This window comes from Cervus canadensis, chromosome 3, assembly GCF_019320065.1.
Source record: "Cervus canadensis isolate Bull #8, Minnesota chromosome 3, ASM1932006v1, whole genome shotgun sequence".
NCBI classification, from domain to species: Eukaryota; Metazoa; Chordata; class Mammalia; order Artiodactyla; family Cervidae; genus Cervus; species Cervus canadensis.
The window spans coordinates 106,662,445-106,680,195 of NC_057388.1; the positions used below are offsets into that span (position 1 = coordinate 106,662,445).

General features: G+C 45.5%; 1 protein-coding gene across 1 annotated transcript in view; it reads left to right on the top strand.

The window, feature by feature from the left end:
- CNTNAP2 (contactin associated protein 2) overlaps positions 1 to 17,751 on the top strand; it is a 2,193,843-nt gene that overhangs the window by 2,018,514 nt on the left and 157,578 nt on the right. Inside the window, exon 21 of the mRNA XM_043463954.1 lies at positions 8,137 to 8,270. Within this exon, the coding sequence (XP_043319889.1) occupies positions 8,137 to 8,270 (134 nt within the window). The remainder of the gene's footprint in view (positions 1 to 8,136; positions 8,271 to 17,751) is intronic.

The window sequence follows — 17,751 nt, forward strand, 5'->3', positions numbered from 1 at the left end:
ATCTTTCCTACCTAGGGATAAAACCCTGGTCTCACACATTGCAGGCAGATTCTTAACCATCTGGGCCACCAGGGCAGCCCCAATATTGGTTTAGTTCTGTAAAAAGATGGATAGAAAAAAAGACAATAATGTGAGCACAAAGTATCTCTGTTGCAATAGTTGAATTGTTTCTCCCAGGTAATAGTTTCTACCTATGTCAAATGCTCTTAATAAGCAACTGTCACTGTTCTCATCAGAAAAAAGTAGTAAGGAAAATCAGGAAGTAAAGAAGCAGAAATCTGTGCAATTCCTGCTCCCCGGGATTTCACACGTTTCTTTCTTCTGCATCAGATTAAATAGCCGTTTAATCCACTGATGTTCTCCACCCTTGTGTCCCAGCCTCTCCTCGGTGGGCAGGGAGGCTGGCTGTCAGCTCTAGCTCATCAGGAATGTCATGAAGACTCCCCAGTAGATGCTGTATTGTCTGCTCCTCAAGTCTGCTCCTGTATTGTCTGCGACGTTCCCATCTGGTCCCAACTCTCTCCGGTAACTCCCAGCCCCACAGACCATACCAGCGCCTGCAAGTGCTCACATGTGTGTTTATGGGCATTCGTCACATGCAAAGGCTTTGACTAATGTTTCCATACTAATGGCTCCCGTGTAAGGAAGCCCGAAGCTGTATTAAGTGTTTCACACGCATGAATTCCCAAGAGCACACACTGTGAGGTACAGTCCATTCTACCCTCTTTCTGCAGGTGACAGAGTGGAGTGCAGAGAGGTTCAGTGCTTTGCACACTTGGCCGGTGATGGCACAACCAGCTGGTGTTCCTGAACCTGGACCCAGAGCTCTCCAGCGCTCTTTCTCTGCTGCAGAGATCTCTAGAACACATGGGGCATTTGCAAAGTATAGACAGTCAGCTTCTCTCTAGTGATTGCAAAGCCATCCTCAATTGCTGCTGAAAATCTGGCTTTTCACACTCCAGATACTGCATATTTTATGAATTGAGATTTGAAGCTAGACAAAATTTGAGCAACTCATTCAGGGAAAAGAAATCAATGAGGACTAAGCCAAAATATCCAAAATAAAGAAAGTAATAAATAAAAAGTCTTAGCTAGATGCCCTGGCATCTCTCAAACTTGATGTGCTAGGAGCTGCATTGTCCTCAATGCTCTTGGAACCTCCCCACCTCCCTGGTTCTGACGGTGCTGCCGCGTCTAAGACACGAAACACACAGCCTGGCGTCATCATGACCGCTCCGTCCTTCCCCCTCCTGTGGGTCTATTCCCAACAAGTCCTGTGGGTCCTGTTCTAACCATGTCCTTCCCGAGCGGCCCCTCCTTCACTTCCCCACTGCTACGCTCCTGGCAAATGCCTTCTCTTCAGTGCCTCCTGACCCATGTCGTGGCACACACGGCACGTTGTATGTGAATGGCACCTGGGCAGACGGATGAGGTTGTGTTTGGGAGGCTACCCGCCCAGGGACTTCAGCGGCCCTCTCCTCCTGCAAGTCTGCCAAGGCCTGAGGGGAGCCTGCTCCTGGCACCCCGGGGCCCCTCGTGGGGGTAGGTGCACCTCAGCATGTCCCCAGGAGGCTTCGTTCCCACCATCACTCTGCTCCCCATCACCCCATCCTCCTCAGCCAGAAAAGGTCTTCCTTCACACACAGCACCCCTACTAAAGAGCCAGGAGCCGCAGGAGGGGTCCCTAGTCCCACCACCTCCCATCAGGACCCACTAGGCTCCCAGGTGAGAGCTCAGGGTGCAGAACCAGAACATCTGGATTTGATTTCTGCTCCTGTGTTTGCAGACTGTGGGGTCTGGAGCAGTCATGAGCCACACCGAGACTCGGTTTCCTCCTCTGCAACGCAGTGACTCCCCCAGAGCAGTGTTGTGAAAGTCAAATGAGTTAGTGAGTGTAATGCACTGTACACACGCGTGTATAGTCGCTCCTAAAGGAAATCAACCTTGAATGTTCATTGGGAGGACTGATGCTATAGCTGACACTCTAATACTTTGACCACCTGATGGGAAGAGCCGACTCATTGGAAAAAGACCCTGATGATAAGAAAGATTGAGGGCAAGAGGAGAAGGGGATGACAGGGGATGAGATGGTTGGATGGTATCATTGACTCAATGGACAAGAGTTTGAGCAAACTCCAGGAGACAGTGAAGGACAGGGAAGCCTGGCATGCTGCAGTCCATGGTGGGCAACTCAAGTCCATGGACACGACTTAACCACTGAACAACAATAATACACACACGTGCATGTGTGTGTGCGTGTGTTAGCAGTAATTATCCAGAGCCCACTGATGGAGTCTACGGTTTCCCACATATTGAGGCCACACACCCCTATACTTCCTTTTCCAGGAACTCTCTACTCCCCAAGCTCCCCAAGGACGTCTGCCCAGGTGCCCACTCCGTTTCCCTTGTCTGGAAAAGCTCCATCTTCCTCCGTAGCTTCATGCCTGCCTTTTATTCTGGACCCAGATCAAGTCTCGCGTCCTTGCAATGACTGCTCCTTCCTTTCAACTCCGATCACACTTACTTTCACTGTCATTTGTTTGGCTTTTAGTGCTCTGTGTGGTTACCCGTCTCTTATAAATACATCCTGTCTTCCCAGCAGGATGAAAGGCCCCACACTCTGTCTCCTGCCTACAGCAGGTGCTCTGTGAGTGTTTGCTGATGGCAATGATGATGGCCAGGAGAGAATAAATCTGTTAAGCACATTATTTGCTGCAGCCAATAAAAGAGCAGTCCCTTATAACTGCTTTAATTCACTCGGGAGATAAACGTGAGCTGCAGGACGTGAAGTGTCTCTCCATCTTAATAATATTTTATTTTAATGAACAAATATTAATATTCTCCTTCCCACCATTTAGTGGGTCTCTTGTGCTATTATTTGAAAGAAATAAATATATTATTTAAATTTTATTATTCCAGAATATTGCCATTCCTGTTTATAGATGTTCACTATATATAAATTTTAAGGTCCAACTCATCTTTTTCCTCAAAGCAAATCATTTCCAATGCCATTAAGCGAAGCAGTTAGAGAAATTTTAAATCATTTTTACAAAGTCCAAGAAAGCCAGAAAAGAGAGAAAATAATGAAAACAACTTAATACTGATTTTAATGAGCTGGAAAACATAAAGGGATCAATGACAAAGAGACAGTAGGGAGAAAAATGTCTAGGGTTTTGTTGTTTTGTCTTTTGTCTTTTTTTTTTTTTTGGCATAATTACTGGTCCCTCTGACTTTCAGCCTCAAAGGCAGAGCCCTCTCTTACTTCTGTTTGTATCCCCAGATCAGGCACAACCTGGACTGTACTAAGGGTGAGAGGTGGGTGTCTGTCATAGAAGTGGACATCACACTTATAACCAGCCAGGCAGTCCACTTCTGGACCTTTAAAACTTGGTTCCATGGTGCTTTGCACAGGGCACTACATAAGTATATTCTAAAGAAGTGAATATTTAAATGATGAATGAATACAGCTATATATTTTTAAAACTGGAGATATATATATATATATATATATAGTCTAAAAAATGGTACTGATGAACCTATTTGCCTGGCAGCAATAGAGATGCAGATGTAGAGAACAGGCTTGTGGACACAGCAGAGGAAGGAAAGGGTGGGACGAATTGAGAGAGTAGCTTTGAAACATGTACGCTGCTGCTGCTAAGTCACTTCAGTCGTGTCTGACTCTTCGCGACCCCATGAACTACAGCCCACCAGGCTCCTCCATCCATGGGATTTTCCAGGCAAGAGTACTGGAGTGGGTTGCCATTGCCTTCTCCGAACATATACACTACTATATGTAAAGTAGACAGCCAGTGGGAAGTTGCTATCTAACATAGGGAGTCAACCCAGTGCCCTGTGACAACCTAGAGTGGGATGGAGTGGGGGAATGGGATGGAGTGGGGGATGGGATGGAGTGGGGGAGTGGGAGGGAGTGGGGGGTGGGATGGAGTGGGGGGTTGGGGGGGGAGTGGGGGGGGTGGGAGGGAGTGGGGGGTGGGATGGAGTGGGGGGTGGGAGGGAGTGGGGGAGTGGGGGGTGGGATGGAGTGGGGGAGTGGGGGGGGTGGGAGGGAGGGTGGGACATATGTATACTTGTGGATGATTCATGTTGAAATATGGCAGAAATCAACACAACATTGTAAAGCAATTATCCAATTAAAAATTTAAATGTCACCAGTTAAAAAAAAGAAAGAAGGAAGGAAGGAAAGCTGTCTGTGATCATACAAAGTCAGAGCACCAGAAGTAAAGTGGAAAATACAAACTGAAGACAGTCGACTTGTTTTTCCCTGCATAGAGCCACACAGCTTTCCTAATCATCTCCTTCACTGCCAAGCAATCGGTTGTTTTTAATGCCATTTCAGTAAAGAAGAACTAGGGTAAATCACTGAGTGGTGGGATGAGAAGCAGCTCAGGAAAAAGGCGTGGCGTGTTCAAAGGTCCTGAGGAAGGGAGAAGAGTTGTAATTTCTAGGGAATAAGCCAAGTGCAACGTAGCTTGACTGTAAACAGTGAGAGGGTAAATGACTTGATTTTAAAGCAAACTAACTGGCAACCTTTCAGTCAGGACATCATCAGCTATATTAAAAACGTATGTCTTTATCCTGCAAGCAACTGGAACATTTGAAGAGCTTTATGTGAACCAGACAACTAATTAATTAGGCATTTTGAAAAGATTACTCTGCAAAGAAAACATGGGAAAGAAGAAGCAGGGAAACCATTGTTCATTCACTCAGTGAGTATTTATTCATCACCTACTCTGTATCAGGCATTATTCTAGACACTGGCAACTAAGTCATGAAGAATATAACCAGGGGCTTCCCTGGTGGGCCAGTGGCTAAGACTCCAGTCTCTCAATGCAGGGATCCTGGTTTGATGCCTGGTCAGCAAAATAGATCCCACATGCTGCAACTAGGACCTGGCACGCCACATAAATAAATAAAGAGTAAAATATTTTTTTAAAAAACGATATCAACAAAAATTCTTACTCTTGTGGAACTTACATTTGAACAGAAGAAGACAGACAATAAATAAATGAAGTGCAGTCTGTAGTATGTTGTATGGAAAGAACTATCATGAGGGAAAAATAAAGCAGAAAAGTGAGGGGGCTGGCAAAAGGAAAGCAGTAGGTAAATTGTGCTTTTGATAAGGAAGTCACAGAAATAATCACTGAGAAGATAATATTTGAGCAAGATCTAAAGGGAGTGAGGGCTCATCCATGCAGATAGATAGCTGGGAAACGAGCGCCCGGGCAGAAGAACCAGCAAGTGCAGAGGCTCTGAGGCAGGAACGTGCTGGCATCTGTGGAGAGAGCAGAGAGGCCTGTGTGGTCAGGTGAGGAGTGAGCAAGGAGGAGAGTAGTGAGGGGCTGGGTCAGAGACAATGGGGACGATCACAAAGGGCCTGGCTGGCCAGGATGAAGACTCAGAGTGAGATTGTTGTTGTTTGGTCACTAAGCTGTGTCCAACTCTTTGGGACCCCCTGGACTGTAATACACCAGGTTCTCCCATCCTTCACTATCTCCTGGAGTTTGCTCAAACTCTTTTCTGTTGAGTCAGTGATGCCATCCAACCATCTCATCCTCTGTTGCCCCTCTTCACCTCCTGCCTTCAATCTTTCCAGCTTGAGGGTCTTTTCCAATGCATAGGCTCTTTTCATCAGGTGGCCACAGTATTGGAGCTTCAGCTTCAGCATCAGTCTTACCAATGAATATTCAGGGTTGATTTCCTTTAGGACAGACTGGTTTGATCTCCTTGCAGACCAAGGGACTCTCAAGAGTCTTTTCCAGCACCACAATTGGAAAGCATCAATACTTTTGTGCTCAGCCTTCTTTATGGGATAGGAAGCCAAGGAAGGTTCCTGAGCAGAGGACAGCTCTGCCTTCCGTATACAGAGAATAGGGATGGAGACTAGGAGACTAGACTGGGCTGGGGAGACGTGGTGGAAGGGCAGAGGCAAGCAGGTTAGTTAGTATGAAGGCTAGTACAGTAATCCAAGCAGAAGACAAGGGTGGCTTGGCCCAGGGATAGACACAGAGGTGATGAAAAAGGTAAGATTCAGGGCATGTTTTGAAGACAGAGTCAAGGAGCTTTGCTGACAGATCATACATGTAATACAGGAGCAAGAGGGGAGTCGGGGTTTTTAGGCAGAAATAGCAGGAAGGATAACATGTCCATTAACTGAAATGTGGGGAAATTGTGTTGAAATAGTTTTAGGAGAGGAAGTTCAAGAGTTTGGTTTCTCGTATGTTGTTATCTGAGGTTCCAGTGAGACATCTCCATTAATGGATGAGTGGCAAGAGAGCAGAGAAACAGGGGGCTTGCCTGAGAGTGAAGTGGGGTGAAGAGTGGCCACGTGATCCAGGCCGAAGTGGATGCAGGGGAAGTCCAGGTGATGGCCGTCAGGGGAGTGGCCGGCACAGAGGCCCGGGGCCGGGGCGGGAGCTCTGCATGGAGGGGCGGGCTCCTAAGGGAACCACACCAGGCGTTCTAGGTGCCCTCGGAGGCCCCGTGGTTGTGGAGATGGGGCAGAGTGGGTGAACTTAGACACGTTTAAGAAACAGAAGTCTGCAATTACTTGGTTGAAATGCTATAAAGCAATCTAGGGTCAGGTGTTAAGAGAAAACTCGGAAATAGTGAAGGCTTGTCAGATTTGTTCAGAAAGCAAAAAAATAAAAAAGGAAATGCAGGTAATTCATGATTGGTCTGATGGATGTTTCTTTCAATTCCAGGGACATAGTTCCATATTTTAAAGAACACGCGTAGTGCTAAGGAAAGGCAGTGTTCAGAATCAATTGCATTGGTTTACATCCATATAAGGGACTTCCCTGGTGGCTCAGATGGTGAAGAGTCTGCCTCCAATGTGGGAGACCTGGGTTCAATCCCTGGGTCAGGAAGATCCCCTGGAGAAGGAAATGGCAACCCACTCCAGTACTCTTGCCTGGAAAACCCCATGGACGGAGGAGCCTGGTAGGCTACAGTCCATGGGGTCTCAAAGAGTCGGACACGACTGAGTGACTTCACTTTCAATTTTCACTTTCACGTCCATATAAGGGTGTGAGAATTACCTGAGAGGAGATCTGGCCAAATATTTAGAGTAGTTATCTCTGGATGGTGGCGTTCCCAGTGACTTTCTTTTTTACTTTTCTGTTTACTTCCTAAGTTTTAATTACCATGTGCTGTTTCATAGCTTAAAATCAGAATATTAGTTTTGTTCCTCTGGAAGGAAAATGAAAGAGGCAAGAAAGAATCTCTGGGGTGATTTACAGTTAGCCACACTCTTGCTAAATTACTGGCTCCATTTTTAAGCTCTGAGATGTCAAAAGCTATTAACACGAAGATTCCAATTTGAGTGGAAATATGAGATAAAAAGTTGATGCCTTTAAATAATCATAAATAAGAAATAAAAGCTACATTTGTGTACAGATTAATTAAAAGCAGGCCCTAGAATATTATATTAGTCTTTCTGAATACTACTTGCCATCAGGGGGAAGCAAGAAAGAGGATAAAAAGAAAAATTTGTTGAGGCAAAGTGCACAACAGCTGAGAGGCAGTGAGGACCCATCTTTTTATCGATTTGTGTTTGGATTGATGAGGTCTCTAACCTAGAATAAAATCCTTTGCTCTGTTTTCTTGGTCTCAGTGAAGCCACCCAAAGTGCCATGAATTTATCTTTTGTAAATTATGTTTACTTTTAATACTCTATGCTCAGGATTCTTTTATATGGCGAATGTCCCACTTTGCTGATGGCGTGAGACCATCCTGGCATCCTGCATTTATATTTTATTTTACAGAGTATTCTGTGGGGCCTGTCTCCACGGTCCTGTATCGTGTATATGTTCTCATCCTGCCTTCCCAGACACACGCCACACGTGGATCGTTTATACCGTTTGCTGCTTCAGTTTGGAGATGATGGTCACGGATGGCCCATAATTGGTAGACTGTCAGCATGCGTGAGCCTGGTGCCGTGGACCTTTATGGATTACTGCACCTCTGAGCTGGTGGCTCAGAATGCAGAACGGCGATCATATTGATGGACATCAAAGCCACGTTTAATGGAGACAAGCCCCCAGGGCTGGGGGCATGATGTTAATATGAAATCCAGAGCAGAGAAATGACTGAGTCTCTTTCCTTTTCTCTATGCAGGAAGCCTCCAGATCCGGTACAACCTGGGTGGCACCCGGGAGCCCTATAACATTGATGTGGACCACCGGAGCATGGCCAACGGCCAGCCCCACAGCGTTAACATCACCCGTCGTGAGAGGACCGTCACTCTCAAGGTACGCACGTGTCACTCATCTGTCGCTGTGAGGCAGCGCTGTGGCCTCTGCCCTCTGTCGCACTTGAGTGAGTGCTCCATCACTCAGGCATGTCCAACTCTTTGCAACCCCAAGGACAGCAGCCAGCCAGGCTCCTCTGTCCACAGGATTCTCCAGGCCAGAATGCCAGAGTGGGTTGCCATTTCCTTCTCCCTCTGTCATACTTGGCGGTTGTTTTGGGGTGGTTTTTTTTTTTTTTTTTTTTTGGTTTTGTTTTGGGTGGTTGGGGCAGGTGGAAGAGATGCTTCTGATACATTCCTCTACAAATTGCTAACCAGTGACGTAGAAAGATATGCAGTTGGTACAGGAAAGACAATGACGGTGTTGATGGAGAAGAGATTTCTCGGGAGAAGGTAGAATAAATGTTTGCTCTATATATTCTTCATAGCTTTTCCTGTGTGTAGGCCTGCACATCTATCAGCCTTCTGCCTTTATCCATTGCAGCATCTTTACCCTCCATGGTCTCAGATGTCTGAGGCTTATCACATTTCCCAGCAAAGGTTATTTTGGTTTATCTGACCTACATCCTTCACGACTCCAGTGCAGTGTGAATAACTGTTTTTTTTCCTTCTATAGGTGCTTTGCCTTAAACATCCTCCATACACATACCTTCCCCAGCATCTCAGACTCTGGTTGTGGGCTTTTTGTACACAAAGGGATAGTTTTATTATGACAGTCAAATTTTATTTCAAGTTCATTGATTGTCCCTCCCCCCTCGCCCCCCACCACTGAGTTTTACAATGAAGAAGACAGCCTGGGAGACACCATGAATAAAACATGGCATGAGGAGGTCTCCCCGGGAACTGAGCCAAAGATCAAGGCTGGAACTGTCACTGCGTTCTCTAGAAGGAGTTCAAAATAGATAGCTGTCAGGAAGAAGAACGGCAGGGGGACGCTGTTTTGTCGGCCGAGCGGAGTGCCTTTTGGCAGGGGCTCAGCAGCCTCTCCGACCTCATTCAGATTCGGCTGGTTGCCGCAGGAAGTTCAGGTTGCAAAGAAGAGGCACGGGGCCCGTCTATTTTTGAGCCCTGGTGGATCTCAAATTCATAACGCGATATAGAGTTTATGCTTGGCCTTTAGCAGGAAATGCTAGAGAGCGTTTTCAGGAGAGGCCTTTCCCAGGAAAATGACAACGTGCAGAAACAGCTTATTGGGCAGTCAATCAGACGGAGTGTAAATAAGGTTCTCTCGTAGAGACGGACAGTTGCTGAGCCCAGCGCAGTGCTTGGCACATGGCAGGTGCTACAGATTACTTACAGAGTAAACCACCCCCATCCTTCACTGCAAATTTAAGTCTGATTCAGAAAAGACAGCAAGTCCAGAATTAGTATGGATTATACCATTATAGGATACGAATGGTTTTATACCATTCTACCAACGTTGTGTTTACTGGATTTTGATTAGACTCATTCACTTATTTTAAACTATGCCATCTGTCACCTCTCTCAAAGAAAGTTATTCTCTTGCCATTTCGCCATTGCAAAATAATATTAAAAGTCAAAAAAGCTCAGCAGTCAGCTTGAAGGACAGTGTCATGGAAGACAGCTGATTCCCCTGTGGAATTTTGAAAGAAAGTGCCTTGTGTGTTGGGGCTGAGCCCTGTGGGTTGAGGAACTTCAGCAAAGATGAGGGTTGGGTGAGTGGGCAAGGAGAGTCCAGGTGATAAGTTAAATAATTCCATTTCTGGGTACAATTCCCCAGACGAGAGTCTGGAGCAAAGTAGGTCAAGAAGGCCTCCCTTCTGGCAAGTTCCACCAACTGGGAAATCTTTGGAACCAACCAGAAACTCTTGAAGAACAGACATCAGCTAAATCAGAACTGCTGTCTGCTGCAGTGAATCAGATTGCCCTGAAGAAAGAGAAAGGGGTGGACTATTTTAAGGACTTGGGCTTTTGAGGCAGGGAGAGGCCGAGAAGTCCAGACAATGCAGCAGCCAGAGGCCTGCAGAGTCCAGGGCACAGAGGAGGCCAGGGGGAGGTGGGGTCTGCTGCTATTGCTCTGGGTTCTTCTGGTTGCAAATGACAGAAAACCAAACTCAGAATTCATTTGTAGGGGAAATTCCTGGCGTAGGTTATGAAAGAAAGGAAAGAAGAGGAAAACCACAATCTGGAAACAGAATCCAGGGGGCCTGGAGGATTCAAACAAAGACTAGGCCTCCAGTGAGTGCCTCTCCTCTCTCTCCTCTCTCTCCCCCCATCATCTCTGCTTGCCCACCTCCCTCTGACAACTGAATTAACTCTTCTTGCAGCAAGCTCCATCTTCCACACATCATGGGACCCAGACACTGAAGTCCTGAGCCCGTGTCTTCCCAGTTTTGCTATCAGAAGAAAGGTCTCCTAGTGTCTCGGTTCTCATTTTAAAACCCAGGGGACGTCTCTGGTTGGCCAGACTGGGATGCCACACTCACCCTATTGTGGGGAGCGGGGAGCAATGACTGATGGTCCACAATCAGACCTCATGATCAGAGTGGGGAATTTGGGGGAGAGTCCTCCAAGGAACAGGACTAGAGTTCCAGGAAAAGGAAGACATGGATGAGGATGAAAAACACTGACCGAATAACGCTTTGAGGTAAAGGAGACAGAAGCAGGAAGCATTCTAAAAGACATGGAACAGGGCTTCCCTGGCGGCTCAGTGGTAAAGAATCCGCCTGCCAATGCAGGAGACATGGATTCAGTCCTGATCCAGGAAGATCCCACGTGCCTCGAGGCAACCAAGCCCATGAGCCACGACTGTTTCGCTTGTGCTCAAGAGCCGGGGAGCCGCAGCTACGGAAGCCCACGCACCCAAGAGCCGGTGTTGTGCAGCGAGAGAAGTCACTGCAAGGAGAAGCCCGTCACTGCAACTGGAGAGGGGCCCTTGGTCACCGCAACTAGAGGAAAGGCCCGCACAGCAGTGAAGACCCAGCACAGCCAAAAATAAATAAACAAATCATCTTTTTTAAAAAAAAGAAAAGGCTTGGAGCAAGTTCAGCCACAGACATTGTGGCCACGGGGTTGGACAGCCCTGCCCGCCCCAATTCTGTCATACAATGGGGTGCAATTGCCCTGAGATTTCTGGACATGTTCAGAAAGCCAGACGCCGTCACCCGCTTGAATCCAGCCTGGACAGACGTCATGGTCTGGAGGACTCTGGTCTTTCTCAGCCCGGATGGAAAGCAAAGGTGGACGCGATGGAGGAAGAAAGCACATGATGCCTCCTTTCAGACCTGCGGATCTGGCGGGCTCCCTGGGTCCACCGCCTGCTTTCCTCCAGGCAGGGGAGCCTGTTGAGTGTGGACATAACTCCAGGTGTACCTTTAGAACTCCAAAAAAAACACTCTTAATTTTTTTCTTTCCTGGGGACAATCTATAAATCCATCTTGAGAACTTCTACAACCTCAAGAATGCTTGGAGAACGATATAATGAAATGTTAATCATGATTATTTCTGTGTAAAGGATTATAAATGGTTTTATTTCCTCTAGAGTTTTCTATATTTCCTCATTTCTTATTACTAATGTGTGTTGCATTTTTATAATTGAACAAAAACATAAAACACATATCTGGTTCGATTCCTGGGTTGGGAAGATCCGCTGGAGAAGGGATAGGCTACCCACTCCAGTATACTTGGGCTTCCCTTGTGGCTCAGCTGCTAAAGAATCTGCTAAAAAATACTAGGAGACCTGGGTTTGATCCCTGGGTTGGGAAGATCCCCTGGAGAAGGGAAAGGCAACCCATTCTAGTATTTTGGCCTGGAGAATTCCATGGACTGTGTAGTCCATGGGGTCGCAAAGAGTCAGACATGACTGAGTGACTTTAAAAAACAAAACACATGTATCCTCCACCTATTCTGATAACCCCCAGTTATAATAAAATATAATGACAAATATATGTAAATAATTTTAACTTGAAATGTACTTCTAATCAAAGAACAAAAATAAGTCTAAGATGAATTTAAAGTGCTATGGAATGACGCCTTTGGAATTAAGGTGAAATTTTATGTTTCTACATATACAAACATCATATAATTTAGATGATGTTTATCAACGTTTATAGTGTTTTTAAAAGCAGGTTGGCTTTCCTAGCTGGGTTTGGCTAAAGCTAACATTAAATTAATTTGCATTCCCTGGGCACACACTGTCTGAAATGGTGCTGAGCACTTGAGGGAAATTGACCTTGGATGAAACATTTGCTGCCAAAAAACAAAGTGCCCAATCTCCACATAGATAATGAAGAACTGACTCTCGGAGTTATCAGATGGGAACATGAACCAGGGCCCGTGACAACCCTCAAGTGGCATCATTTACGAAAAACTCACAATCGCACCAGTGATAGTAGCTAAAGGCTTAATGCCAGTCAGATGTAAAACAAACCCTGAGCAGGCAGAGAGCACCTGAAAAAAACATTGTATCTGATGAAAATACATGCCAGTTAACATGCATCTAAGAACTGAACATTACAACAAACGACTTCAAAGTCTTGTGCTGCGAATCCTTTCTTCTAACTTTCCTTCCTGCCTGCCATCTCTGGCTTCTCCCTTCCTTCTTCATTCCTTCCTTTCATCCCAACCACATTGCACAGGGTATCTAAGGTGGTTTATAAGGAGTTCAGTTCAGTTCAGTTCAGTTGTTGAGTCATGTCCGACTCTTTACAACCCCATGGACTGCAGCATGCCAGGCCTCCCTGTCCATCAGCAACTCCAGAGCTTTCTCAAACTCATGTCCATCAAGTTGGTGATGCCATCCAACCATCTCATCCTCTGTTGTCCCCTTCTCCCTCTGCCTTCAATCTTTCCCAGAATCAGGGTCTTTTCCAATGAGTCAGTTCTTCGCATCAGGTGGCCAAAGTATTGGAATCTCAGCTTCAGCATCAGTCCTTCCAATGAATATTTAGGACTGATCTCCTTTAGGATTGACTGGTTTGATCTTCTTGCAGTCCAAGGGACTCTCAAGAGTCTTCTCTAACACCACGGTTCAAAAACATCGATTCTTTAGTGCTCAGCCTTCTTTATGGTCCAACTCACATCCATACATGACTACTGGAAAAACCATATTCTTTGATTAGATGAACCTTTGTCGGCAAAGTAACGTCTCTGCTTTTTAAGATGCTATCTCAGTCTGTCATTGTTTTTCTTCCAAGGAACAAGTGTCTTTTATTTCATGGCTGCAATCACCATCTGCAGTGATTTTGGAGCCCAAGAAAATAAAGTCTTTCATTGTTTCCATTGTTTCCCTATTATTTGCCATGAAGTGATGGGACCGGATGCCATGATCTTAGTTTTTTTAATGTTCAGATTCACGTCAGCTTTTTCACTGTCCTCTTTCACTTTCATCAAGAGGCTCTTCAGTTCCTTTTTGCTTTCTGCCGTAAGGGTGATGTCATCTGCATATCTGATGTTATTGATATTTCTCCTGGCAATCTTGATTCCAGCTTGTACTTCATCCAGCATGGCATTTCTCATGATGTACTCTGCATATAAGTTAAATAAGCAGGGTGACAATATACAGCCTTGACGTACTCCCTTCCTGATTTGGAACCAGTCTGTTGTTATGTGTCCAGTTCTAACCGTTGCTTCTTGACCTGCATACCGATTTCTCAAAAGGCAGGTCAGGTGGTCTGGTATTCCCATCTCCTGAAGAATTTTCCTTAGTTTGTTGTGCTCCACACAGTCAAAGGCTTTGGCATAGTCAATAAAGCAGAAGTAGATGTTTTTCTGGAACTCTCTTGCTTTTTCTGTGATGCAGAGGATGTTGGCAATTTGATCTCTGGTTCCTCTGCCTTTTCTAAATCCAGCTTGAACATCTGGAAGTTCTTGGTTCACATACTGTTGAAGTTTGGAGAATTTTGAGCATCACTTTACTAGCATGTGAGATGAATGCAATTGTGTGGTAGTTTGAACATTCTTTGGCATTGCCTTTCTTTGGGATTGGAATGAAAACTGACCTTTCCAGTCCTGTGGCCACTGCTGAATTTTCCAAATTTGCTGGGATATTGAATGCAGCACTCTTATAGGGAGTACATACAGGTAAAGAATGTGCCTGCAATGCAGGAGACGCAGGAGATGTGGGTTCGATTACTAGGTCGGGGAGATCCCCAGGGAGGAGAAAATGACACCTAAGCAGAGAAGCCTGGTGGGCTACAATCCAAGGGTCGAAAAGCGTCAGACATGACTGAGGGACTAAGCACAAGAGCTAAATGAAATTGAGGATTATAGTAAGTCACAAAAAGTAGGGCCCCAAGACAAGGAGGGAGTAGAATACAGTCACTCAGGTCAGGTCTTGTCCATGTGTGTAAGTTTGGCTTGGAACTTAGTGGCCAGAAGTCCACAGCTCATAAGAGCAAAATGTACCAGTTCTTGTAGAGAATTGAAATTTTTCTTACTCTATCATCCTTTTCTTTTTTTGTCTACAATGGATTGTATTTACTGGCATAGCAAGCTGCCCATATCACGGTTCACTTGGCAACATCACATGCATGACAGTAACTCAGTTTATTGGGGCTGACAGTGGTCCAGGCATTGTGCTAGCACTTGACACACATTCTCTCACTGAGTCTTCACAAGAGGCTTATGAGGAATGTACCCATCTTACAGATGTGGAAACTCCTGCTCAGAGTATGCCGTAGATCACCCAAAGTTAGGAAGCAGTGAGTGGCAAAAGCCTAGATGAACCTAAGTCCATCACACCTTAAGGCTTCCACATGCTCTTAACCAAATCACTTAATGCAGCAATGTCCAGGAGGGTGGCCATAACATTTTGGAAGTGGATATCTCTGGCCAGTTAGAAATTGAGTGATAATGTTCTCATTACTAAAAACTTCAAAAATATGCAAAAGCACAGAGAATAATAAAACATGCACCTATGGACCCACCATCCAGACATTTAAAATGTTGGCATTATGCTACATTTCTTCAGATTTTTAACAAAACAGTGATAGCTGAAGGCCCTTCGTCCCTCTGTTATATAATGGGTCCCAAGAGACATGGTGCACAGGGCCTTCAGTGGTGTTTCTACAACAAATGTGTTTTTCACAAACCTGCTTGATGTAGCATTTCCTTGGGAAAGTCAAGCATCACTTAAAAATGGATTTCAGCCCAAACAAGTCTGCAGTCAGTAGGGTAGAACAGGGTGATGGGAGATGAAGAGGACAAGGGCCCAGATGACATGGTTTTCTGATATCCTGGCCTGATCCAAAGGTAAAATTAGCTAAAAAAAAAAAAAAATGAATTAACCACATCTTCTTTGAATGACTATCACATACGTGGGGATTTCTGGAAGTTACATGGAGGGTTCAGGGATATGGTCTCTGGCACAGATATTTAGAGTCCATTTTCTCTAAAAATCAAATGAACAGATGGTAAAGATGTATCGTTTTGGCTTCCATCTAACTGGAGGACCCTCCCTTCTTTGCCAGGAAGAAGCTAACAGATTTTCTGCAAGTAAAATAAGGACTTTCTTAAAAAAAAATAATTCTAAATCCTCAGAAACAAATGATGATCAGGCCCCCAGACTGTTATATGATGAACAACATGACTTCAGTTGTTTTCTCCAGGGGTCTTCAAAACAAATATTCCTCCAACTCACTGAATTTCATCTCTTCAATATGATCAGTTTCTTAATCATAACGTCAGCAAAATTGTATAAAAACTGTTGTATCAATTGCTAATTGAGTGGTATATTGAATATGAATCCTAGAAAATGGTCAGTTTACCAACAATAGCAGCACACAGTGTATTCTAAACTCCAGGGATCAAGAAAAAGACACAGACCCCAGGATAACACCAGTTGCTGTAACAGCCCTAAAATGTCAGTGGTTTAACCCACTGAAAGTCTACCTCATGTCAGATATATTTTTTAAAGAGGACAGTCCTGTGATCTGTAACCACGCTATAATAGGGTTTCCTAGGGCTTCCCTGGTAGCTGACATAGTAAAGAATCCACCCACAGTGCAGGAGACCCAGGTTCGATCCCTGGGTTGGGAAGATCCCTTGGAGAAGGAAATGGCAACCTTCTCCACTATCCTTGCCTGGAGAATCTCCATGGACAGAGGAGCAGGGCAGGCTATGGTCCATGGGGTCGCAAAGAGTCGGACACAGCTGAGAGTCTAAGCACAGGTACAGGTGTACTGGGGGTGCTGGTAGGAAAGAACCCGCCTGCCAGTGCGGGGAATGTAAGAGACCTGGGTTCAGTCCCTGGGTCAGGAAGAACCCCTGGAGAAGAGCGTGGCAACCCACTCCAGTAGTCTTGCCTGGAGAATCCCATGGACAGAAGAGCCCAGTGGGCTACAATCCATGGGGTTGCAAAGAGTCAGACACACCTGAAGGGCCTTGGCAGGCACACAGACACTCTGAGAACCCCCTGTGGTTGCCCTTGGCCATGAGCGACGATGATAATGCATTCCCTGAAGCTATGTGGCTTCCAAGGACCATTTCCTGCAGATGTCAGTTGCTCGGAGGGTTGTTTTATACTCACAAGCCTCTGCAGACCAGACCCGTGGTTTCTTTGCCTATATAATTCCTTCAAAACCTGAGTTGGCTTCTGACCTATCCACTTCTGCTCAGTTTCTTGTACCAGTAGATAACCCTACATTCTTTCCTAGGCATGGCTCTTGGACCAACATAATTACTCACTTCCCCAGAACCATGCCTCTCTCTGAAGGCCATTGCCATCTGAAACAAAAGGCTTATGTGGGGGAGAAAGACTTTTAATTTTAACTTCACCCATGGGGCTGAGTTACTTTGCTGAGCTGGAAAATCTAACTATGCCTTCATTAGTCAAAGCCTTTTGCAGTTTTATTTCTTATTCTCTGGTGTGAGACTGTAAATTTTTGGACTTTTCTCTAGCCCTTCCATTGATGTTTGGACACTGGTCAGTTTTTTCTGAACTTATCTCTTTCTTGACTTGAGCAGCAAGAAGCAACTCATAACTGTGACCATTCTGGCTTTTTCCAAGCACTTTCCCAAAATCCACAGGTCACAGGCAAAGCCTGTCTTCCAGGTTACATGAGATGACAGCTTTATAAAGCATTTTATTGCATATCTGTATGTCCATCTTTCCAGCCCTAATATCCATACCGCAGGATATGCTACAAATTTTAGGTTTCTGTTATATCAGTACTCTGCTCCGGTTCAGTTCAGTTCACTCAGTCGTGTCCGACTCTTTGCGACCTCATGAACAGCAGCACGCCAGGCCTCCCTGTCCATCACTAACTCCCGGAGTCCACCCACACCCATGTCCATTGAGTCTGTGATGCCATCCAGCCATCTCATTCTCTGTCATCCCCTTCTCCTCCTGCCCTCAATCTTTCCCAGCATCAGGGTCTTTTCAAATGAATCAGCTCTTCGCATCAGGTGGCCAAAGTATTGGAGTTTCAGCTTCAGCATCAGTCCTTCCAATGAATATTCAGGACTGATTTCCTTTAGGATGGACTGGTTGGATCTCCTTGCAGTCCAAGGGACTCTCAAGA